Source organism: Notamacropus eugenii, chromosome 2 (genome assembly GCF_028372415.1).
Source record: "Notamacropus eugenii isolate mMacEug1 chromosome 2, mMacEug1.pri_v2, whole genome shotgun sequence".
NCBI lineage: Eukaryota > Metazoa > Chordata > Mammalia > Diprotodontia > Macropodidae > Notamacropus > Notamacropus eugenii.
Window position 1 is genome coordinate 353,736,775 of NC_092873.1, and position 27,372 is coordinate 353,764,146.

At 33.9% G+C, this 27,372-nt stretch overlaps 1 protein-coding gene across 4 annotated transcripts in view; it reads right to left on the minus strand.

Annotated features, from left to right (window-relative positions):
* NPEPPS (aminopeptidase puromycin sensitive) overlaps positions 1-27,372 on the minus strand; it is a 119,622-nt gene that overhangs the window by 17,604 nt on the left and 74,646 nt on the right. For all 4 annotated transcript variants that reach the window (XM_072646216.1, XM_072646215.1, XM_072646214.1 and 1 more), the window contains 12 exons: positions 26,930-27,007; positions 21,690-21,811; positions 20,445-20,552; positions 19,113-19,313; positions 18,565-18,661; positions 18,422-18,455; positions 17,439-17,553; positions 15,207-15,371; positions 13,005-13,109; positions 12,119-12,179; positions 8,885-8,994; positions 529-592 (listed from right to left, as the gene is read on the minus strand). In XM_072646216.1, the coding sequence (XP_072502317.1) occupies positions 529-592; positions 8,885-8,994; positions 12,119-12,179; positions 13,005-13,109; positions 15,207-15,371; positions 17,439-17,553; positions 18,422-18,455; positions 18,565-18,661; positions 19,113-19,313; positions 20,445-20,552; positions 21,690-21,811; positions 26,930-27,007 (1,260 nt within the window). The remainder of the gene's footprint in view (positions 1-528; positions 593-8,884; positions 8,995-12,118; positions 12,180-13,004; positions 13,110-15,206; positions 15,372-17,438; positions 17,554-18,421; positions 18,456-18,564; positions 18,662-19,112; positions 19,314-20,444; positions 20,553-21,689; positions 21,812-26,929; positions 27,008-27,372) is intronic.

A 27,372-nucleotide genomic window follows, 5' to 3' on the forward strand; every position in this document is an offset into this window, starting at 1 on the left:
CAATTACATACATTACATAGAATGTCTCTCAACTATGTAAAAACATCTCTCCATAGACGTGCCCATGGTTCTTCAGTCCTTCCAACCTTTGATCCCACAATTCCATGGAAAGCACAAAAGCCATGGGGCCAATCCACACAATGCCCCACCTTTTTTTTTTAAATTCCTAAATCCAGAAATATCTTTTAATCCTCTCACTCTACCAGACTCCCAGGAAGGTGAAATCAGCATATATACAAAAATCACTTTCATTCCCTCTTCTAAATAAGTCTTCCCTTACCAAAGATCTATAGGAACAAAGACTGCAACAGTCCCAGTGCAGGGCAGTCTGTAAGTTTCATTCCTCAAGACAAGCTAAATTAAAATGCACACTCATTTTATTTAATCTATTATCACATATTAATTTTGATGTCATTCATTTAAAACAGAAATAAACTGATGCAAAAAATTATTAGTTAGTTGACAAACTGCTGGTGCCACACACATTAAGCTATATTGATTAGCATCTTCTTTTCATCATCAGCTTACCACTATATGGTCCACTGGCAGAGAATTTCCTTTGGGACAACTTCAGCACTCTGTCATCTTCTACCTAAAATGCAAAACAAAGGCTATAGTAGTATTAACAGATTTTTTTTGTAATATTTCTGTGAAAAAGCACACTGTAATGCTACCTCAATACAGAGTCCCTAAAAAAGTACAATGTGCACTCAACATTTACTGGCAATGACAATGCTATGTAAACGGAGAATATTTACAAACACATAATATATGTGCGCAAAGCACTCTCACTACATTCTGGGGATACAAAGGAAAAAAATGTTGCAGTCACATCATAGGACCAGAGAAAAGTATGATAAAAGTATAGGTGTGATGATAACAATGGAGAGAATCAGACAAAAGCACTCTAGGAAAATTTAAAGAGGAGAAAAATGCTCTGGTCTTGAGAAATCAAGTCAGGCTTTATGGAGGAGGTGGCAAATTAACTGACTTTGGAAAGAAAAGGATTCTGAAAAGCAGAGATGGGAATGAATACATTCCAGTTATGGAGGATGGCTTCCACAAATGAAGACGGGTAGGAAATGAACTACCGAATAGATCATGTAAAGTGAAGTAATGAGAAACAGGGCTGGATAGACAGATTAGATCCAGATTATAGAGGGCCTCAAAGATTTTGGATTTTTATCCTACAGACAAAAGGGAGTCACTCAAGGTTTTTGTGTAAGGGAATGAGACATTAGGAAGATTATTTTGGCAGCTGCATGAAAGATGGAAGAGAATCAAGTCAAGAAGACTAAATAGGAAACTGTTATAGTAGTCAAGGCAAGAGTCAAGGATATCTTAAAGTAGGATGGCCATCTGAGTAGAGGATGGGAAAAATTTGCTATAATAGGCAGCAACTTACTGGATATGGGTTAAGGAAATGTCAAAGATACATCAATGTGTCAAACTTGGGCTATTTGGAGGATGGTGGCATAATTTACAGACATAGAGAAATCAAGAGGAGTGTTTTAGAGGAAAGATAAACTTGATTTTGGATATACTGAATTTGATATCTAAATAGGAAAGCCAGTTGGAAAAATCTAGACAGTTGAAAATACGTAACTGAGTTTAGGGGAAAGACACAAACACACTACACTACATCACATCACATCACATCTACATAGAGCTAACCAAATTGATGGGAATAGATGAAACCACTAAGGGATAAAACACACAGAAATGAATGCCTATGACAGATCCTTTAAGGATAAACATTTTTAGAAGCAGGAGAAAGATGAACCACAGGACACTGAGAAGGTATAAATCAGGAAGGAAAACAGTAGAAAGAAGTGTCACAGATGTCAAGGAAGGAGAAAATACCCAAGGAAAGTGGAAGCTAATGACTTCATGATACATCAAGAAAGAAAGTCAAAAGACTGAAAAAGTAAAATAAAATGTAAAATATCTCATTGGAAAAACAAATGACCTGGAAAACAAACCGAAGAGGGGTAATTTGAGAATTACAAGACTACCTAAAAGTCAAGATTAAGAAATTATAAAGGAAAACTGCTCCAATATCTTACATCCAGTCAGTAAAATAGAAGTGAAAGAATTCACTGATCACTTCCTGAAATCTGAAAATGAAAACTCCCAGGAACATTGTAGTCAAATTCCAGAGCTCCCAAGTTAAAAAAACAAAACAAAACATTGGTAGCAAACAGAAAGAAACAATTCAAGTATCATGGAGCCAAAGTCAAGATTATACAAGATTTAGCAGCATTCACCTTAAAGGAGTGGAAAGGTATGGAATATGATGTTCTGAAAAGCAAAGGAGCTACGATTACCACTAAAAATATACCTACCCAGAAAAATCCAGTATAATCCTTCAGAAGAAAAAATGGATATTTCATGAAATAAAGGACTTTCAAGCATACTTGATGAAAAGAGCAGAACACAAAACTCAAGAAAAGTTTTAACAGGTAAACAATAAAGAGTAATCATAAGGGATTCAACAAAGTTACACTATTTATATTCCTATATAGGAAGATGATATATGTACTCCTAAGAACTTTATCATTAGGGTAGTTAGAAGGAGTCTACAAAGAAGGCATGAGTGTGAGTCAATTATGTTGAGACTTTAACGGGCTGAGAAAGAGGGATGCACTGGGAGAAGGGGGAAAGGAGTAGAATGGGGAAAATTTTCTCACACAGAAGAGGCATACAAGGAAGAGTTTTTATAGTGGAGGGGAAAACAGAAGGAAAAGATGGCAGGCAATGTTTGAACCTTATTCTCATCAGAAATAGTTCAAAGAGGGAAGAATATATACATACATACACACACACACACACACACACACACACATACACATATACACACATACACACATACTTATCTGGGTATAGAACTCTATATTCCCCAATAGGGAAATATGAAGGGGAAAGGATAAGAGATATTTGGGGGGGAAGGGGGTGCAGAGAAGAGGGGAGAAATGATAAAAGGTAGGGCAGATTGAGGGAGACAATGGTAAGAAGCAAACCAGACTTCTGAGGAGGGACAGGATAAAAAGAGATAAAGAATGATAAAAAGAAGAAAACAGGATGGAGGGAAATACATAGTTAGTAATTACAACTGTGAATATGAATGGGATGAGCTCACCCATAAACAGAAGTAGACAGCAGAATGGATTAGAAACCAATAATCCAACATTAGGTTGTTTATAAGAGACACACTTGAAACAGAAAGACACATACAGTTAAAATAAAGGACAGGAGCAGAATTTATTATGCTTTAGTTGAAGTAAAAAATTTAAGGACAGCAATCATGATCACAAGCAAAGCAAAAGCAACACCAGACCTAATTAAAAGAGATAATCAAAGAAACTACATTTTACTAAAAGATGGCCAATAGACAACAAAGTAATATCAAAATTTTTACAGCAAGTTTCTCTGATAAAGGCCTAATTTCTCAAATATATAGGAACCTGAACCAAATTTATAAACAGAAGAGCCATTTCCCCAACTAAAAAATGGTCAAAAGGTATGACCAGGCAGTTTTCAGAAAAAGAAATCAAAGCTATCAAGAGTCATATGAAAATTGCTCTAAATCATTATTGATTAAAGAAAAGAAAATTAAAACTCTAAGGGACCACCTCACACCTATCAGAAATGACAAATGCTGGAGGGGAAAACACGTACACTAACAAACTGCTAGTGGAGTTGTGAACTGGTCCAACCATTCTGGAGAACAATTTAGAACTATGTCCAAAGGGTTATAAAACTGTACATACCCTTTGACCTTGCAGTACCACCACTAGGTCTGTACCTCAAAGAAATTATTTTTAAAAAGAAAAGAACCTAAATGTATAAAAATATTTACAGCTCCTCTTTTTGTGGTGATAAAGATTTGGAAATTGAGAGGATGCACATCAACTGGGGAAGAGCTGAACAAGTTGCGGCATATGACTGTGGTCTATGGATTCAGAAAAAACATGGCAAGATCTATATGAACTGATGCAAAGTGAAGTGAGAAGGACATGGAGATCATTAGACACACTAATAGCAATGTTGTAATGCTGATTAACTGTGAAAGACTTGGCTACTCTGATCAATACAATGATCCAAGACAATTTCAAAGGACTCATGATGAAAAAATGCTTTCCACCTCCAGAGAGAGAACTGATGGAATTATGAGTGCAAATTGAAATAACTTTCTTGCTTTATTTTTTTTTTTTTGCAACATGGAAAACATGGAAACATTTTGCCTCATTTCATATGTATAATTGACACAATTTTGCTTGCTTTCTCAGTAAGGGAAGTGGGAGAGAATTTGGAACTCAATTTAAGAACGCTAAAAAAATAATTTTTTTTGGAAAAGAAATTATTGGTAATCTTTGAGAAAGCAGCTTCAAAAAGAGTATTGGGGATAGAAGGCAGATTACAAGCTAATAGTTATCATTTAATGTACACCCCTAAAAAAAGATGATAGTACTCAAAGTGTCCCCCTGGAGAAAGATTTCATATATTCAAAGGCTTAATCAACTATTAAAAAACAACACAGTTTTCTTCTTCATGGAGCTAAGTAGAAGAACGACAAGTTTATAAAGTGGGTTAACATTTGGACTCTGCACCAAAACTCAATTTCAGGATTCTATTGTGTGTGAAAGGACACTTTTCTTTAGGTGATTTACTATATAGTAACATAATATAAGGGTTAGTACAGATGAGAAAAAACTCTACAACTGAAAAGTCTGAAGCAACAGCAGACTCTTATAAACAGCTCATAAGTTAATACCTTTACTTTAAAAAAGAACTTCAACACTCTACTTGTAAGAAAGGGAAAAGTCCCCCAAAATATCTAAACAGGAAGTTTTCTTCAATTAAGAATGGACTGTTCATCTAGAAAAAAATACATGAACAGTTAAGTTGGGCTGGAGTGTTTGCTGCAGTGACAATTTTATACATAAAGAAATAAAGCCAGGTGTCTGTGCTCCTGAAAGAAATACAAAAAAACATATATAAAATAAACTCATAAAGACTTATTTGAATAAGTGCTCTAGAAACAGATTGAGAGGATAGGAAATATTTAAGAGTTGTAAAGCTAAGGAAAAATATGAATGATGTGTGACTATCAAAAGGAAATTCAATCAGGCAATATGCTTTCTTTAAGCACATATTATGTGCCAGGCACTGTAAGCTTTCTATTACAGATAGTTTTTGCATTAGAAATTAAATTGACATTATGCAAATTTGACTTTATGTGAAGAATTTATAAAAAGAATTCTGAAAGAAATACTCATTCCAAAAACACACCTATGTTGACTTTACTGTGCAATCTCTCTCTCTGCTCCTACTCCTTGGCTTAGTGTTTTGGGGCCTTCCATCCTCCCATCCCCAAAACACCTACAAGTGAAAGCAGAAGAATGGAAATGGGGGTGAGACTGCCACCACAGATGATGTTACTGGATGGGGGCTTGGCTTGAGACCTCCAGCTCCAAGAATGAAGACCTTTGCTTTGTTCCTCCACTCCACTGATGTATGTCTGTCTTCCATTTATCTGAGCTCAGGAACCATGTGTCTGTCTGTGGCCCCACATGTTGACCATCTGTTCCTGTCTATAACCAGTTTCCATGTCTGCCCCCCTGTATTCTTCCTCCTGGTTCTGGCCAGACCCCATGTGGCTGACATTGGCCCTTGTAACACACAAAGGCCTCCTGCTCTTACTTCTCTACCCTGGCCTCTAATTGTCCTTGAACCATGTGCCAGCTCTCACCCCAGCACACAGCTCCTTTCCTATTTTACTCCTTCCCTCTTTCCCACCTCTGCAAGCAAATTCATTATGTAAAAATCTCTTTACGTAGAAATCTGCAGAGCCCACTTACATAAAGCAAGGTTTGTTTCTATGACAATGTCAATAACCAGTGCTGAATTTGGAATTAAAGGACACATTCCTACTACTGTGATTTAGAGCGTCACTTTATCTCTCCAAATCTCAGAGGATCATGGGTTTAGAGTTGGAAGGAACCTAAGAGATCATCCAGTTCAATTTCTGAATCTACAGAATGAAGGAGATGGCCTAGATAACTTTGGAGGTCACTTTTAGCTCTACATGTATGATCCAATAACAATGTAACGCACATATTGAGCACAATAAAATTTACTTAAAATCAGTCAAATGTCCACCGTGTGCAGACATTTGGGGCAATAAAGTAAAGTCAAAATCCTAAATTTGCCACTTGCTGATGACCTTGTACAGGTTATTTTATTTTTTTGCTGCCTCAGTTTCCTCATCTATAAAACAGTGCTTCTACCTTTGTAGAACCACAGTGAGAGCAAAGGTAGACTTAGTACTTCATTGAAATGCATGGCCTTAAAAAATTTCCAATGGACTCTTGAGGCAAAACACCTTCCACATCCGGAGAAAGAACTATGGAATGGGATCGCAGATAGAAACAGACCATTTTCTTTTGTATAATGTTTTGTTTTATTTTATTTTATGGTTTCTCTCATTTATTTTAATTCTTCTATGCAACATGTATTTAATAAGAAAGTATGTGTAGAACCTATATAAGATTGTACACTGTTCTCAGGAAGGGAGTGAGGAGGGAGGAGGAAATGAGGGGGAGGGAGGAGAAAAAAACTAAGATATATGGAAGTGATTGTCGAACACTGAAAACAAATAAAATAATTTAATTTAAAAAAATAAACTCGTCTTTCAAAAAAAATAAAATAAAGTAGTGCTTCTATTACTAACTGTCTACTATGGTAATATAAGAGGTATGATAAAAATGATAAACTATAAAGGACAACATAAATATAAGCTATTACTAGTATTACGGATAGAAAAATCAGACTACAATCAAGGTCTTCTGTATTGACATAACTTTCCCTTTCTAAAAGGTAAAGAATATTAGCTTCAGAGATACCAAGCTTTGCCTATGCCAGAGGACTGTGGGACTGTACAATTTTCTAACCTGGAGCTATAGTGTTTTCTTAGCCAATCAACACTTATAGCTGGACAAATTCCAAAAAGTTTAGACACCATATAAATTAGATGACTTAAGTGAAGTGCACTTTAAATTTCCTTCACCTCTGGTCATATAAAATGGCCAAACTTACTTTGAAAAGAAGGTTTGGGGTTCCTGCATTTTCAAATAACAAAATGAAAGCAACCTAATCCATTTTCTCATCTTTCAAAAGAAGAACATTAATTTGGCATTCAGTGAAAAAAAGAAAATCTCGGGAATATAAATTACAATTTTCTAATGTAGGAAACAGAACAATGATATTAGGTGAAAATAACAATGGTGTGTGATTCAGGCAATCTCTCACTTTACTAATAATTAGCTGTAGACCACTGAGCAAGTCAATATCTTTGGGTCTCAGTTTCTTTTTCTCTAAAATGACAGAACTGAACAAGATAATCTCTAAGAGGTATCTTCCCATTCTAAAATTCAACGACCATCATGACACACATTTGTGTTACATATCCAGTAACTTCTATATTTTGCTTTTAAAATGTGAGTATTCTGCCTCACTGTTTAGGTTAGATAAACCTAAGATCTAAAGTTCAATTTACACATACTTTTAAAACAGTAACCTCACATAGCTAACTTATAGCATCTATGGGCTGTAAAATGAGGACTAGATAAATGACCTTTAAAGTCTCTTTCTAGTTCTCATCTACAATCCTATGACTTTTGGTTCATATTTTCAGTCAAACACTTATCCTTAAATGTGAATGGAACACTTCTCTTCAATGCTATTGTTTTTGCCAACATCTTAACAAAATGAAAACTACTATAAATTTTATGGAGTCCAATACTCTTAAAAAATCTGCTACAACAGAACAGTGTAGTGAGGGGGGAGTGGGGGAAACAGCAAACAATGCTGTTAGTCAATAAAATTTAACAGGCATACTAATCCATCAATTTTAATACTTGGTATTCTCTAATCACTTATATTATCAAATTCTTCCAGCCAATCTATTAAATAGATCAAAATGCAGCACCAGAATGGTAAAATGCAAGTCACAGGATTATAATTATTAATATAATTATGAAGGTAAAATTTTCAAGGTAAAAGTACTCCAAAATTTTGCACACTTTGGAATTAAATGCACTATGGAATTCTGCCACCTGCAAAACCTGAGCAGTTATAAACCGATAGCCCTTGTAAAATAGAGTTAACGTCTCAGTCAACAGATGTATAACACCAAGGCATGTTTGATTAAGGATCTGTCCCTGCTTTCCACAAAAAAGGAACAACAAATACAACAAAAAAGTTTAAATGTACCATATAGTTCCTCAGCCTCCCACAAATTAAAGTGCATTAACAGTTCATTTTTTAAAAATAATGTATTTTAATTTTTTCAGTTCTAAATTGTCTCCCTCTCATCTCTCCTTCTCATTGAGAAAGAAAGAAAACAAAACTAATTACAAATATATATAATCAAGCAAAGCAAATTCCCACATTAGCCAAGACCAAAAAAATATGCTTCAATCTGCACTCTGAATTTATCACCTATTTAGAAGCATGTTTATTATAAGTCCTCTGGAATTATGTTTTAAGAGACATTAAGGATGGATGTATAATTCTCACAGTTCTATTGGAGGTTAACTCAGACTTCAGTGTCACTCCTTGAATTCAGTAAACTATCTCTAAAACACCACGTAATACATTCTAATCACACTGTCACCCAACCAATATCAAATATCAATTCCACTGAAACACTGATCTGGCAAGTACGTAAATAAAAGAGAAGAATCTAAAAATAGATGTGGCTTTCTTATCATCTAGAAACTTCAGTTAAGACATCAAGTAGCTTATGTAAGAAGTCTGCTAACATTCCAGTGGGTTTTCTCTTACACAGAATAAGATACGATGCTGGATTTTGTCAATTTACCTGTTCTGATTCCACATAAATGAGTGGAAACCCCATCTGTTTGGTCCATGTACTCATCACAGCTGCAATAGGTTTACCACTGGCATTTTCTAAACTTTCCCAAAGGTCCTCTGAAAAAGAAACACAACCAGTGAAAATCAAGTTCTCCAGAATTCTTTATGCCAAACAAATCAGAAACTATGTCTTTAGGCTACATCACAAAGGTTTTAGATATTATTTGGCTCCTCCTAGATTGAATTCTATTATAAAAACCAATCATTTGTTTTAAGTTAAGAGGTTAAGCTTTGATTAAAGGAATCAATAGCACTAAGTGAATGACAATGTATTTGAATAGCTTTGTTTTCATTTTATTATAAGGGCTCAATTAATACTTTCTTGTGCCAATAGCTGTAATAAAGATATTTTATTTTATTTCTACTAAAAATTATTTATCTTCAAACATCAAAACAAATGGTAAAGAGAGCACTAACTGTTCCCATGTTCAAATGGAAAGCATTAATTAACTGGCATTAATAACTAGCAAGTTAGTCAGATGCATGTCTTTTGACACTTTTGCTCTCAGTCTGATAGTTCATTTATTTACCTACCTTCATTAATTCAAAGAAAGAGATACGTATTAATGTATTAAGCACCTATTACACCTTGAATACTGTACTAAGCTTAGGAAATATAACGATTAATAGTATGCCCCAGTCAAGTAGGATAGATAATATGCTCACAAATAGTTATAATACAGGATAAAATGTAAAAGTACACTACTAAGTATCAAGTGCTTAGAGAATTCAGAAAAAAGAAGAAATTACCATAAGAGGAAGGGGATAATTATGGAAGACTTCTGGAGGAATTAACATGTAAGTTGGGCCTCCAAAACCAAGTAGGAATTGAAAGAAATTGGGGTTTGGGGGGAGAGAGAAGGAGAGGAGCAGGACTGTTTTGTTGTTGTATCCTCAGCACCTAAAGCAGTTCAGGGCATACATAGTAGGTACTTAATAAATGTGTGGCTCAAATATGACTGATAGGTCTATATCCTGAAGACATTTAAAAAAAAGGGAAAAAGGCCTATTAGTACAAAAATATTTATAGCAGTTCTTTTTTTTGGTGGTTAAGAATTGGAAATCATATGAGCGTAATGGAACATTATTGTGCCATAAGAAATCTGGACTTACATGAACTGATACACAGTGAAGTGAACACAATCAGAAAAATTTTATACACAGTAACATAGGTTCATAAAGTAGGTGATACCACTCCCTGGGGGGTGCTAGAATGGATCCAGGGGGGTGCTATAGTAGTTTGAAATGATGCAAATTTAAATAACAAAAAAGCTGTTAAAGAAAGTAGATTTCAGGAGGGTGCTGAGTAATTTTTGTGTTTGAAAAGGAAGTAGTAGGCCAAATAAGTTTGGAAACCTCCGATAGGAGTTTTTTTTCCATCCATCTACAGGTAGCTTTGATTTCTTCTTCTGAAAACTGCCTATTTATATCCTTTGGCTATCAAAGGGGAAATGGCTAAACAAATCGTATATGATTGTGACAGAGTACTATTATGCTAAAAGAAACGATGAAGGAGGTGGTTTCAGAAAAAACAATGATAGGCAAGACCTATATGAACAGATGATGAATGAATGGGAAGACCACTGTGTAGTGACAGCAATGTTGGAATGCTGATCAACTGTGAGAAACCTGATTACTCCGATCAATGCAATGGTGCAAAGAAATTCCAAAGGACTCATGATAAAAAAATGCTATCCACCTCAAAAAGAGAATTCATCAACTCTGGGTGCAAACTGAAGTATAATTTTCTTTGGAAATATGGCTAATGTGGAGATGTTTTGCATAATTTCACATATATAAATTGCTTGCCTTTCAGTGGGCATGGGAGAGACAGAATTTCTAAGTGAAAATTTAAAAAAAAAAAGTGTGTTTTTAAATTTTTAAAAATATTGAAGAAAATAACTCCTTAAAAATCAGAATTGGCCAGAGGTAGAAGAGGTAGAAAACCTCAGTGAAGAAAAATAAAACTCCTTAAAAATTAATTGGCCAAATGGAAGCTAACAACTACATGAGATATCAATAAACAATAAAATAAAATCAAGACTGAAAAAATACAAGATAACCATCAGACACACTTTTAGTGGCATGCAAGTTTATACTATCATTACACTCTGCCTGGTTTTAACTTCATGGAAAAAGACTCCCCAGATGGGTACCTCTCCTCCTAGTGTTCTTCTGTGCCCCCTCCCTTCTCCTGCTTCTTTTGTGTGTTGTTTCACCCTTTAGACTGTAAGATTCTTCAAGGCAGGGATTTTTTTTTTAAATTAATTGTATTTCCAGAGTTTAGCAGGAGCCTGAGTGAAAGCAAATGCTTAATAAATGTTTATTGATTGGGAATGGATGAAGGTCAGTCACCTTGGTCACCAGAACCTTTTCTGTCTACCCCTCCATAATGTAAGACCAACACCATCCCCTTAAATCCCAACTGCTTGTGAAGATTTATGCACATCCCAATTTTTCTCCCTCCCACCCCTGCCCCACCAAATCCATCCCAAATTTAATACTGACTTTAACATATGAAAAACTGAAAAGTACATTATGAAAAATACACCAGGGACAATTAGGTGGCGCAGTGAATAGAGCACTGGCCCTGGAGTCAGGAGGACCTAAGTTCAAATCCAGCCTCAGCCACTTGACACCTACTCGCTATGTGAAATTGAGCAAGTCACTTAACCCTAATTGCCTTGCCTTCCCCCCTCCAAAAAAAGAAAAGAAAAAAGAAAAATACACCAAAAGAAATGTATATCCAGGGAGAATGGAACACTAATTTCAACACAAAGGTTATTATAACAATCAAAAACAACTGTGAGCATTACAGATCAGAATACACTAAAATTACCTCATTTTAGACCCATAATCCCATGTGACCATTTTTAAAAATAGACACTTCCAGATTATTTAATGATCAATTACCTCACAATTGTCTAACAAGCAAGAAAAAAGTTCCAGAATCTGGACAAAGGCCTAGGGTATTCTGCTTGAGGTAAATACAGCACCTTCAGATAATTAAAGAGACTCATTCCTTAATACACTTACCCTACTGTACACTAATCTAAACAGAAAACAGGGCATGTGAGAGAACATTGAAACTGTTATGAGTCAACGTATCACATCAAAGAGTCGCTGAATATAAAACGTAAACTTTCCTTTACTTTTCATACCCTGAAATATTAAAGATTACCTGTGGCTGCATTCTTCTGTTGAAACTTGGTTAAGTATATGTTCATTCCTTTCTTAAAGTCCTGAAAATATAATTTTAGAAAAGGTAATAGTGTCACAATATCAGATTTGTGCCCATTTGTTTCCACACTGATATTCTCAATTCTCCACTACTGCTTTTTATCTCAATTTGTTTCTCCATTTTGGTACTTGAAATTATAGTTATTTTCAAAGTCAGAATTGTACATTTTAAATATCAATGGGTCTTCCTGACTTATAAAAGCTTTCTGCCTGCTACTTGAGAACATATGTACTCCATACATTTCTCTACCACCCCAATTTGTAGTCACTAAAACAAAATCCTTCCCAGAAGAAAATAATGAAAAAATAAACCATCAGTAAACATTAAGAAAATATAAAAGAAAGCAATAGGAAATTCAGAAAAGGACACAAACAAGCAGGGCTGTTTATGCACTACATTGTTAAAATTTAACAGAATTTTTTTTAAATGAGCTATTCTTAAGAGACTCAAGGTTTTTTATAAAAGTCTTTTTGTTCTGTTCTTTGAATATGGAAATAGTTGTTTGTCAAGTTCATACATATATTTAAATGACAATTTTAAAAGACCTTTTTCCATTTCCACTTAACATAAATAATCTAAGCTTTACATTTTCAACTATCTAAGATCATGACAGTCAAGGTAAACAAAACCTAAGGATAAACTAAAATCTAGTAAAATTTCTATAAATAAGAACTTGTCGAGCTATTAAAAATTTCATCTAAATAGAGAATTCACTTCTAAGGCTAACATATTAATACATTTCTTCATAAACAAAAAGTAATGCCTCACTATAAACTTTACCATAAATGGTAGAAGACAGTTTTATGTGAGTTTTTTTTTTTTTTACCTTATCCCCAATGTAGTCATGCAACATTCGGATGACAGATGCCCCTTTGCTGTATGATATAGCATCAAATATCTCATCAACTTCAGAAGGATGGCCCACACTGACCTGGTAAATATGGTATGATTCAAGGTTAATAAAGTAGAAAGACTAAAAAAATTAAATTACTTTCCTAAAAACCTTTATATTCCACAAGAGATTTCTGTCCACTCATTATATGTTACTGACCTACCACAAATTTTAAGTAACATACTAATAAAGCAGAATGGTTAACTTTTATCTCCTCCTGTTTGTTATTCTCTCACAAAATAAAATCAACCTAATATGACTGTCTGGAATTAAAGAAGGAATAAAAAAAAAGCTGGGAGTGGATGAAGTGTAATGAGGGAACCCTAAACCAACAGATGTTTCATTTAGTTTCTCATACTAAGAATAATGATCTATAGCTATGTATTACCATGATCAATGATGTCAATGACTCTCATTTTTGATGTTCAAGACTTTCATTCTTAGTAAATTTTTTTTTCAAATAAGTTAACTGGGACAAAAAAAAAAAGGTTACATGACAATCAAAAGTCATACAAATGCAATGGAAATAGCTACACTGAGCTAATCTTTTCATGTAAGTTTTTTTTGAAAATTCAATTTATTTTAAGTTCCAAATTCTCTCCCTTCTTCTCCCTCCCCATCACCCCAATCACTGAGGTGAGATAAACAAAAAACTTCACAGATATGTGTAGTCACACAAAACAAATTCTCGTTACACATGTCCAAAAAAGAAGGAAAAAGAAAGATGCTTTAATCTGAACTGAGTTTATGAGTTTTGTTTCTGAAAACAGACAGTATGTTTGAAAGGAGTTCTTTGGAGTTGTAGTAAGTCATTGTGTTGATCAGAGTTACTAAATCTTTCAAATTTCATTATCTTTATAATATTGTTGTTACTGTATAAATTGTTATCCTAGTTCTGCTCACTTCACTTTTAATCAGTTCCTCTAAGTTTTCCTACGTTTTTCAGAAACCATTCCCTTCTTCATTTATTTGAGCACAATATTATTCCATCACATTCATGTATTATAACTTGTTCTTCCATTCCTCAACCGATAGAGGCATTTCTTTCAGTTTCCAATTCCTTGCTAACACAGAAAGAACAAATTTAAATATATTTGTACATGTGGGCCCTTTTTTAGATCTCTTTGGGGTATATAGATTTAAGAGCAGTACTGACAGATCAAAAGGCATGTAGGATTTAACAGCTTTTTGGACATAGTCCCAAATTGCTTTCCAGAATGGTTGAACTAGCTTACAGTTCCACCAACAGTGCATTCATGTACCTGTTTTCCCATGTCTCCTTCCAGCATTTATTTACCATTTTTGTCAGCTTAGATAATGTGATGAGTGTGAAGTAAGTATCTCAGAGTTGCTTTAATTTGTATGCCTCTAAATATTTGTGATTTAGAGCATTTTTGCTGTTGATAGCTTGGATTTCTTCCTCCAAAAACTGCCAATTCACATCCCTTGATCATTTATCAATCAAGGAATGGTTATTATTTGTGAAAATTTGACTCAGTTCTCAATATATCTTAGAAATAAAAATTTTCAGAAATACTTGCTACAAAGATTGCTCCTCCCACACAATTTCTTACTTTTCTTCTAATTTCAGCTTCATGTTTTGTTTGCTCAGAAACTTTTAAATTTTATCCATTCTATCTCCTTCAATCTCTTACTTAGTAGTGATCTCTTCCCCTGTCCAGAGAGCTAATATGTAATTTCTTCCACATTCCATTAATTTGCTTTTCACGTAAATTCTTAAAATATAAGGAGCAACAAATTTTTCCCAAAAAAATTTACAGTTAATAACTGTACAGTGAAGGCCAGTCTAAAATGTGCAATTTACAACTATACTTGTCAACAAGTATTTACTGAGTGCCCCACAGATTAGATAATATTCTAGTACAAATTTATATATACCAAACAAATTCCCAGCCTACTTTAAAAATAACCTAAATTAGAAGTTAGCCTTACTAGATTTTGAAAGATTGAAAACATTACAATACAGCAGATAAAAGTAAAATTAACTATGCAATCCTTTCCTCTTTTGGGATTCTTTGAAAAAATTCTCTGTAATAAGTTACTTTTTTTTGCTGAAAAGTGAGATAGCTCTATTTTTAAGGCTAACAGTGGGAAAGAACAGCTTACTTTACTTACTTCAATAGGATGACTATTATCTAAAGCATCAAGCTCCTGGGCTCGGGTATAATCAGCAGAAACAAACTGAGTCCAGATATCATATTCTGGGAAGCAATGGTCTACGCACAGATACTCAATCCAAGAAGCAAAACCTTCATTTAGCCAAAGATGAGTCCACCACTCCTTAAAAAAAAAAAAAAATTGAGGAGCATTTTAAGACATCTATTCAAATAATTTGTACAACGATTCACTTGGCCTATGCCCCAAACACTAGCAATTTAATGAATTATGAAAGCAATTCAAAACATCTAGTAAGTAAACCGTTTCTTTGGAGAAAGCTAAGTTTCATAAAAAAGCAAGCCAAGCAGAACCATATGGAATAAACCTTATTAGTTTAGTGAGGATCTCTCTCAAATGACACTAGCCACTTACAGGTAGCTTTCACTACACCACAATGTGTAGGAAAAAGAAGGGGGCTAATGGGTAAGATATCAAAGAGAGAAAAAATGAGAACATGTTTGTGTAGTTGATTACGACTGGGGAAATTCTTTTCAAAGAAAACAGAAAAGTACTGAGAGAAAACAAGGCGATGTAAAAGAAGCTTCCCATGCTGGCAGAAAATAGCTATTGTCAATCACAATGTAGGTACCTAAAAAAGGTTATATGAACTACATTGAAGGACATGAGCAATCAGTGGGGGGCTAACAGTAGTTTGAGAGCTCTTTAGAATTTCATATGAAACTATATTATGAATAAAATCAATTTTCAATTTATTTTTAGAGAAAAGATCTTGATACAATTTTTGTTATATTTGCTAAGACAAATGGAGAATGAATTCCAACGGATTAATGTGACTATAAAAAACCTTCTAACTTTACTTTCAAAATTCCAGATTTTTTAAAATATCCACTTTATAAGCTGGATGGTGGTCACTAATCATAAATACTTCATGTTATTTAGTCTAACTAAGACTGTAAGTTAGTACAAAATTTTTCTCCAATTTATATGTTCATTTCAGTTAATTTAACTTTAATGGTATCAAAGAATTAGCATTTCATGATTAGGAGAACTGAAGTTATCCTAAAATGTAAGGCACTCTCCCGGTGGAGAGAAATAAGCTGCAACTCACGCCCTCTTCTGATAGCTGTGCAAAAACATTCTTTGTCTGGAAAGAAACAACTAACCCAATTTTACTATGAGAGACACTTCTGCACAACTCTCAACTTTCAAGTATGAGAACACCACTTTTATATTAAATTATTTTTCTAAGAGAACTTCCCTCAACCCAAATAACATTTTAGGATTATCAAAGGGATTTATTTTCATTAAATAAAAAGGTGGGCTTTCTTTTAGAAACCTCAAATATGCCATGTTGGTTTGATAAATTCTTCATTCTTTTCCTTGTTGTGACATATGGACCCAAGCTCCATCCAAGTCACATTCTGCTCTTTGGCAGCCTGAATACCCCAGTTAGGGAATTTGGCTGGTTCCAGAATCTCCAAATCCTTTCACTGAAGTGTTACTTCTAGTTCGTTTATTAAATACTGTGCTTTTGGCATGGCAATCTACTTCCCAACCTCTAACACAGTTGGCTTCCATAAATAGTATTTGTTTAAGGGGTGAGAGAAGAGTGGCAGACTAAGTCTGAAGGACAGGGACTATTCACTGCAGAAATCTAGTAAACAAGGTTTTCAGTATTACAGTGTGGGAATTTATAAACACCTTTCAGCTACACCATTTTCTCTTTGCTTTGATTCCCATTTAAAAGGAGGGAGAGAGGGTGGAGAGACACTACATACAGATCATATCCAGAAAGAGTAATTAAAAAAAAAAGAGACTCATAAAAATTATTTCAAATGCTTTAACAAGTGACCTCCCCCCCAGAAACTCCACCCAGTATCAAAATAGCTGTTTAGCTTGGTACCTGATCAAAACTCTATCTTATTATAGTAATTTAATACTTATGTATAGCTGTTTCATTTAGTCAATGAAAAACTTATAAACAAATGTGAAAACAAGTTAAACACCTTTTCTGCTGAACAAATAATATTCAAAAACACCCAACCAAAAGAAGGATTCTGAAACTCACTTTTCAAGGCAGATCTTTTAAAATAATTCCTCTCCATCACCCAATTATTTCTTTGTGCACAATACTCCAGCCTACCCCCAAAATGCCGTGTAGTCAAGAGGATGTGCAGCAGTAGCAGGATGAAGGTAAATATATTGAAAACACTTAAAAATATTAGATACCATAGTAACAAGATTTCCAAACCATTGATGGGCGAGTTCATGTCCCACAACCAGAGCAACCCACTGGCGGGATGAAGAACAGGAGTTTTTTGGATCAATAAGCAATGCAGTCTCCCTGTGTTTAAAAAGAAAAAAAAAAGTTGATTAATACAGCAAGAAAAACCTAAGTAATGACAGGAAAATACACTGAAAAAAGAATTTCCTGCAAAACAGCGCATAAAAATATCAAATTCAATTCCAGAGACCTACAAGGAAAACATTATTCCATTGTATGCAATATAAGGACAGGAAAAAAAATAAAATTAGATTAGATCTTAATAGAACCTGAGTACTTATAAAAGATCAAAGACTTAACCAGAAAGGCAGAATCTTCTCACTTGGAAGGTAAACTATGAGACTGTCTAAAATCATGGAATTTCATCTAGAAGATAAGGAAGAATCTTGTGTTTCTCTAAAAAATGGAGAAGAGAAAAAAATGCATTCCACATAAACAAAAAACGAAACACTGAGCTGACTGTTTGAAATGTAGTTCATCTGAGCAGACAACTGAAAATGGAAACTGGGAATTTGTTTACAGACAATGCTTTAAAAACCTAATATTTCTAGTAACAGAGATGTACAAACCTAAATTAGAAAATACACAATGGAGGCCAGTTTTCAATGCTAGAGTAATTAACTACAGAACTATTATGGGGAGATCATACATCAATTAAAATTAAATGTATGAAAAGAAAAATCATCTGAAAAATTCCACTAGCGCTCATGTTGAAATCCTTCAACTTTGCATAGCAAGCCTGAAGTGCTCATATGATTTTCTGAAATGCACTCCAGAGGCATTTTTTTAAAAGAAAAAAAAATTTAATCCTGTTATACTACTTTTTAAATGTTTAATGTTCACAGAGGATGAAGTCCAATGTCAACAGTCCTTATGCATAAAAACTAGGAAAGCAAAAGTAAGGCAGGACAATGTGCTGTTAACCTACCTATAAGTAACAAGGCCCCAGTTCTCCATGGCACCTTTATAAAATAAAGACAAAAAATTACAGATATTTATAATACATTCCACTTTCTTATAATATAATTCAAAGATCAATACAATTCAGCAATAAAATGAAATTTACTTTACCAGCTGCAAAGTCTGCAATAGCAATGAGATCAATTTTGGGTAGAGGATAAGGAACATTGAAGTAGTCCTTATAAAAAGGTAGCGTTTTAGCAGCAACCTATAAAAAAATGAAAACAAGGACAGGCCTGATAAAGCTTTTGATTGCAAATGGCCGATAAATCTCAAGGGGAAATCTGAAACTACCCTGGAAATATCAAGTTCCTAAATACAGAAAACACCATCTCCAAAAGAATATCCAAATCTCAGGATTTACAAAAAGTACAGACATTCAAATTCCAGTCAATAATAAACGACAGTATTAAAATTATAACTATATTATTATCCTTCTGTCCCTGGATAAAAGTCAGTATCTCTTTTTATCATAACTTGGGATCCTTTTAATTTACATATTGCAAAACAATAATTCAACACCAAGTTCAGATTTTCTGTTATCCCAACAGCAACAAAACCATAAAGACAAAACAAATTTTTACTAGATAATATTAATTATAAAATAATCCATTAGAAATACAAACTCTCCAACATGGATCCCCACCAAATATATTTACCTCTAATGCAAATTTTCCTTGTTCTGCTTTGCCAACGGGTGTATAAACACGAACACACACTCCATCTTTTGATCTCGTTTCAACGAAGTCATATTCTCCCACAACAAATGCCACCAAGTATGTTGACATGACAGGTGTGCGGGCAAATTTCACTTCAACCAAATTTTCATCATCAGGGTATGGTTTTCGGTCAATTACATTCTATCAAATAGCAGAAAAAGAAAGGAAAATACATTCGTCACTGACAAGCAAAGCCAGTCTACAAAAATAAAAATGCAAAATTCACAAAGTTTTTCTTCAGGCCTTTCTTTCCCATTTAGCTCCCTATCAATTCCCATCCATAATAGGCCCAGTTCTATACACAGTCCTGACTCCCCCAATCTAGTACTCCAACCCTAATCACTGAAAGCTTTCTAACTCATTCATAGTAGGATGTTAGGGATCAAAACATCACTTCTCTGAGGAAGATTGATATTGTAAAAGATACTTGGAGCAGGTGAATATAAAGAAATGATTTGTTAATGGGAGAATATTCTACTATGTCACAAATATTTTTAGAAAGATGTAAGTCTTTCTTAACCAAGTATCCAATATCAGACAGTTTGAGAAATTGACCCAAGTTTGCCCAACAAATTTTATGCCTGATAAGTTCCACTACTCCTTCAATTCAGGTACCTGTCTTCCTGTTTATGTCAACAAAATCAGGTCTTAGGAAAGAACAGGAAAAACTTATTGACCTAAAGGTATGACTGTTTTGGTTTTAGGTATTATACCTTTCCCAAAGACATCTGCTTTCTAATTAACTGACAAAGAATAAAGGAACAAAATTGTGGAATTTCATATTAGCCATTCAGCGTGGGAGAGGTCTGTTTGGAGGCTTCTGAGTCTCTAAAGTCTTTCCAGTGTTACTGGAATCAGTATCATGATGGCTTCCAGCTCTGCCTACTTGTAATGTCACTGGTCATGGCAGTTCTTCAAATGTCATCATACACATGGACTGCTATTTATGAGTAAGATTAGCCCTGGTTACACAGAAATGATTCTAACATATGATTAACTACCAGCTTCCCTCTGTAACACAAATATAAATCTTGAAGCTTATTGAGAAAAAGCCAAAACACTTTCTTCCATCATGTAATAAAAAATTTTAAGTACAGCTTTAACTGGATTCTTGCTTAGCTACTTACAATTAATTGTACTACAAGGGGACATTTCTTTCAAAAGAACATAGATAGTAGATTCAAATAAAAGCATTTAAGAAAATTTAAATCAGTAAACCAAACTTCTGACAGCTTGATACAAGTTCCAAACTACTTATTTACACATACATACCATGTTCGATAAAGCTACTCTGTCCTTAGGGACAACCAATGAGATGTCAAATGTTGCTTTGATAGCAGGTTCATCCCAGCAAGGAAAAGCCCTACGGGCATCAGTAGCCTTAAGAAAAGAAAAATAATTTCTAAATTAGAAAAATAGGAAGCTTCATGAAGAAATCACAAACATTCTATTTTTTCACTGGCTATCATCTACTTAAGTCCTTGACAATAAAAATAGCAGTAGTAATAGTTTAAATTATATATAATTCTACTTTCATCACAAAATATTACACCACTTACTTAAGCTTAATACAAACATATTTACCAATAATATTCACCTCGATAGGAGAAAGTATGTAATAATCAACACATAACTAAGTATATAAGGCTAGGACTAGAAGAAAAGTTAACTCCCTTATTTAAAAAAATAACGTAAAATAGTTATGGAGCAAAATAGAAAGACCTTTTGAAATGCAGGGCAGTCATTGTTTTTAAGTTTCCATTGGACTAGTTTTCCTCAACTTATCTGGCTCTTAGAATTGAATTATAGACATCGTGATGTGCTTCATTCTTTAATAGGAAAAGTAGGAACAGCAATGCTATGGGATACATATCTCCTGATGAATGAAAAGAAATGTACTTCTCTACTAGTTCACACAAATTATATCCCCTTTTGACAAAAAACAAAATTAAGGAAAAAAGCAAAAATACCAAAAAAAGAAAAAAAAACAAACAAAAAACCCCAAACTCAAATCCAACAACTGAATCCTTCTTGAAAGAAAACAAAGCAAGTCTATTTCAGATAAAGTCAAAATCTCAAAGCTCTAAGGAACACTTCCCATTGCACAGGAAATAATCTTCATTCTTTAGATGGTTCGGTTTTAGTAGGAAATTGTCACTTTTCAAACACTAAAAGAATTCTTCTGATTATGAAGAGTATCTTTTCTATTATCAATCAAAATACCAGATACCCAGTTCCCTATCTGTCTGGTTTTGTTTCTTGTAAATGAAGCTATACAGGATGTCCCCAAAGTCTCAGCCCAGAATTAAAACTGGGCTGAGACTTTTGGGACATGAAGCATAAATTCAATCACCATTATAGTTATTTTACTGAAGATGAGACAAAGATTCTTGAAACCACAAATATAGTTAAGGTTAACATCATCTGGCTCTGACTAGTTACTCAATATAATGGAATAAACTTTACTTCAAATACTAATATTTCAAAAACTAAAGTAGTAGGGAAAACAGTACATACCTCAAACTGTGTGACAGCAGCATAACGCACCTCTCCAGAAGGAGTGGTGTATTTACTTCTATAGAAACCTTTCATTTTATCATTTAGTTCTCCAACAAAATCTATCTTTAAGGTTCCTGTACCTGCAACAGAGGACAAATGAAAATCATTGTTATGAAGTTAATGTTTACCTTAGAAACAATGAGATAGCTAAAATTAAGTGCCAGGACTAATTCTAAAGCAAACCTTAAGAACTTTTACTTGTTTAAAAATCTATTTCACCTTTTGGGGGAGTAATATTTTCATGTGACCAAAATCACAGTTAGTATATATCTTATTTAAAAAACATGAGTTAAGGTCATATAACCATGTCACTTGATTAACTTTCAGCCTAAAACTACTAAAATAGGAATGGCTGGGCAAAATGTGATATATAAAGGAATATTATTGCACCTTTGGAAAGGATGAGTATCAAGAAATCAATCTTTTTGCATATGAACTGATGCCAAGTCAAATACGCAGAACCAGGATGATAAATTACATGTACAATAATGTAAAGGAAAACGACCAAATTTATAATTTCATTAATCCTGGAAACCCCTGCAGCAATGCGAGCTGAGACGTTCTTTTCAACTTATAGTCTTTGAGAACCACTAAGGAACTGAAAGGAAAGAAAACTGCCCAGAACCCCAGTGTCAACCTACGTCAGAAATAGGCCCTGGATCTACTCTGCACCCATCTTTAAAAAAAGGCTGCGGTGTGGGTGTGGGTGCGACAACTATATTGCAGGAGAAAATTGTAACTGCTCTTTTTTATATTCTTTGTATATCAGAATGTTTGTGTCGATGTTCATAATAAAAATTAAGAAAATGTCAAAATGTGCATAACAAATAAATCCCTAAGAAAACTCCATAAATAGTCTTTCTTTATCTAGGTTTATTCAAAATAGGACAATGGTTTTTCATCTTGACACCACTGTAATCCTTTATAAAAAGTCAAGGATTGGCCTGAAAGAGGTCAATAAAATGAACCATAAAGATTACCTAACTTTCAGATAACAAGTAACTATACACACTTAATCTATAAGTAATATAATGCCTACAAAAATGTATGATAAGACAGACAATTTCATTCTGTTCGAGCTCAGCACAATCATTCCATCTGAATCTGACTTCCAGAGTGATCAGATTACAAGTGCTTCTAGGGTTCAAGATATAAAATAAAACTGTCACCTATGTTTCACATACCAGGTTACACAAAGAAAAATGGTAACTCTATTACTAATTGCTAACAATCTAAGCATAGTGCTTGGAAAATTCATAAATTTAATTAGGAGTATGACTATAAAGAAACAATTAGAACTTATATGTATCTAGAAAAGTACCACCACTGTTCAAGCAGTCACTTTGGAAGCCACACACTTAGTCTTACTTAGGTTGCCATTACTCAGAATGTTTTGGAATGCCCCTTTCAGAACCTAAAGTTGGAATATCATCAGTCAATCACGAATGAACAAATGAAGAAGCATGTTTTTATTAAGTGCTTACTGTGTACACAATTCTATAGGAATACAAATTTTTAAAAAGACAGTCCTTGCTTTCAAGGAGTTCGCATTTTAACAGGAAGAGAACACAAAAGGTTTCAACTAAAAGTCCGTGAGCCTTGCTTCGGTTGAGTGACAAGCTTGATGATATGCAACTTCTTTAATTCGACAGTGCCAAGGACTCCGGGAACAAATAATGTGTCTGGTTGAACTGGGCAAAATACTCTGGCCAAAAACAAGGCAACTATAAAACAATAATTGATTTTTTAGAGTGAGGCTTCAAAGTTGGTTTTGAAAGCAATTTTGAAAGAAAAGTTCTAAAAAATAACTTAAAATATTAATAGCATCACTGGGCACTAATTTACAGGGAAGGTCATCTACTTGGATATGTGTTCTTGCATGTATTTATCGCATAGCCTTATAAACATACCTCACACGCCACTTCGTTAAAAGGAAAAGAGAAGAAACTCCAAGATAAAAAATGTTCTCTATCTCTACATTCTTTCTCATGTCTCTTAAAGAAGAAATGCTTAGAGACCTAGGACAATAAATGCCTATCTAGTACATGAATTTAAAAGAAAATTGAGACAAAAGGGAACTAGGTTCTTTAAACTATGCTGCCTCTTAAGGAATTTAAAAAAAAACCAAATCAATGAAAAAATGGTTGTTGTTTTTTATAAAGAGAGAGGACTAGTACTTCACCATGAAAAATGCTACTCCACAGGACACAAACCACCAATGTTGAGGTTGCTAAGTATTTAACAATGGTTATAGGCAACCAGCCGGCATTCCTGATGGTGCCAGTTTCAAAAATTATTTTTGTTCAACTGCACATTAACTAGTTTTCACAATGATTACTAGTTTAATAAAGTAAAGAAGAAAGATTACTAATGCCCATCTATGATCTGTTGAAAATTTCATGCTGTTTTTAGGGAAGAAAAACTACCTGTAAGAACTGCTGAAATTCAAAGTAAGGAGAACCTCTCTCCTTGAGCATTAAATGACATAGGCAGTCTCACAGAATAGAATTTGAAAATAAAGATTACACCAAGGAGCTTTAAATCAACTAAAAGCAGATACTCTGTTTCTCTCAAAATGAATTAGGCGCTCTTTAAAGGAGTACAAAAATGGAGCTGGAAACCATTCACAATATAGTTTAGAGCAGCAACCTAAACCATCAACACATTGTTCCCAAGTATTTCTCTTTGGACTCTTAGCACAAGGCTAGAAAGCTAGTGGGGAATAAGGAAACACCGTCCGTTAATGAATAAAACACAAACCACTAAGTCATTTTGTAGTAATTCACCTTATAGTTCTTGATGGCTGGTTTACAAGTAACTGATGTCAGATTTAAACCGACAGCATAGAAATGCCAAATGTTGTGTTCTAGTATCATTCTCCCCTGATTGTCAGATTCTAGTCCTATCCCTTCTTTTTTGAAGATAAAATATAGAACCATGGTGACACAATGCTAGAATTCCTGCAACAGATGATAATAAAAATTATGATAGGAAGTAAGAACTGCAATATTGCCTTACAGTCTCTATCTTTCTAGTCTTAATACTTTATTCATCCCACCACATTCTCTGCAATCTATTATTGCACACTCCATTTCCTGACTCTTTTTGCTTTCTCCAGTTGTCCACATGTGGAACTCTCACCCTCATCATCTCTGTCTCTTTTTCAAGTCCCAACTAAAATACCACCATCTCCAAGCTTTTCCTAATTCCCCTTAATGCTAGTGCCTTCCATCTGTTGATCATTTCCAAATTATCTGGTCTACACCTTGTGTGTACGTAGCTCTTTTTGTATTTCCTCTTCCATTATGCTATGAACTCCTTGAAAAAAACTGCGTTTTACCTTTCTTTTTTCCCTAATGCTGAGCACAAATCAGGCACTTAAATGATTACTGATTGAGAGTAAAATGGATGAACTAGATCACTGAATTATCTGAGCTCCTTTTCAAGTGTGGAATCCATAATAACAGACTATAATTCTAATAAGGTAAACAATACATATCTTAATAATCAGATAAAAAGAGGAAAGAATAAGGCTCTGTTTCGCTTCTTTGGGGAGTAGCTGTATCTTCATTTGACCAAAATCACAGTTACCAGAGCTTTTTCAACAAAAAAATGAATAAAACTATATATTATACCAGCCTTAGCTTTTATTATTATAGATGGAAAGCATACTACTCAGTAACATGTTACTAAAAACTTTGTAGAATAGACAGTTAAAATAATTTTAGCTATATGCTGCTAGTTTTCATCAGAAAAAAAATTAGTTCTTCATTACAACTAAAAATTTATTCAAGCATGAATACCAGCCATATAAATAGAATCCCACTAGCACAGGACAAGTGGCACTTGAGAGGCACATAATCCATTAATATATTCCCTGCAGCCCCTTCCAACCTCTGGGGAGAAAAGAAAAGACACATCACCACCAATCATCCACACAGTACAGATTCTGTCCTTGAACTCCAAGACTTTGGTTCTCCCCAAACTTCCATTCCCAGTTCAACTTTCAGCAAAAACCACACAAGTGGGTAAAAGCATTTCAGAATGACTGGCAAGACTGCCAAAACACAAAGAAGACCATGTAAACATAATGGAAACAAGAGATAGCCCACATTGTGTTTTTCAAATTATAAAATTTGGGAAAAGTAAAATCTCAACAAATACTGATCACCCTGTTCCGGAGTTCATCACTTGTGATAAATGCCTAGGCAACAATTCATGATGATGATTACAAAATATACATATACACATACAGACATATCATGAATGTATACATACACATATGTACACATGCATATACTTTATGTGTATGTACATAGAGATGTAAACCTATATAGGAAGTCTTCAAGAAGAGCAAACCTGCCTATAATCACAAATGTTTAGGGATGAAATTTGCAGTCACTCAAGATTTTTCTGGACCTATATTGCTTTGGCAAGGTTTCAATCAGGTACATATTTAAAATAAATTCCTTCACTGTTGGAATATTATTACTTTAGTTGTTATAGTCAATACCTTGCCTTCTAAAATATAGGTAGAACCTGCTTTAAGAAAATCTGATATCTGAACTGACAGAGCAGATGAATTCTGGAATGATTATTTCCATTACAAAAGGATTCCTGTCTCATGAAAAGCATTCCCTATAAGGCTGTTTTAAACAGCAGACCTCCTTTACTTAACCACCTTATAGACCATTAACTTCCTGGCAGGCATAAAGTGAAAAACTGAGTGAAGATCAACTAGAAATTAAGATAAAACATCTCTGAAAATTATAAATTTAATTCAGAGGAAGAACATGATTGATTTATACACGTTCTTTGAATACTACAATGAATTATATAAGATGACCCACTTAAAACAGGGTAAAGTGACTACTTTTCTCGCTCAGTTCATCTCTTTCATTTAAAAAAAAGAAAAAACTGTTGACCCAGGAGTTGCACTACTTTCAATGAACCTGAATCTCCCAAAAGATGTGCCATAATATTTAATCTACTAAAAATGAACAAGGCATAATATAATTTCAAACTAAATGCTTATACATGTATACATATATGATAAAAAACATGTGGGATATATATTATTGGATAACTAAACATTTTCAAGATGTTAATCAAAATAAAACAATGAAAAATCAAGATATTCTGAATAAAAAATAAGCTGTGTATCTCAGAATTTTTCAGAATACTATTACATTGCTTACCTGTTTGAAGTGTACTAGGAAACGACAGAGTAACTTTCTCATCTTCATTCTGATAGTTAAATCCTGTGGCATGTATTTCTGAAACAAAAAGAATAACAATTTAAACTCATGAAATAAGTTCAGACAATAGCCTATATCAAACAAAAATTTCCATTAAAATTAAATCCTGTACCATCTTAAACAATTTAGCAAATAAGTCTTTTTAACTACTAGAAGTATTATATATATATGTGTATGTGTATATGTGTAATATATATATATTCATAAATTTGAAAGAAGCAGCAAAAAGATAAGGTATCCCTCCAGTTTCTCTAACATGTTTGAGAAATATGTCCATCCTATGATAATTCTTTCTGTGTTGTAATTTCTCTCACACATACTGAAGACATTAAAAATCATCACAATTTCAGCAGATCAAAGAAGCAACAAAGAAAGTTATGCTC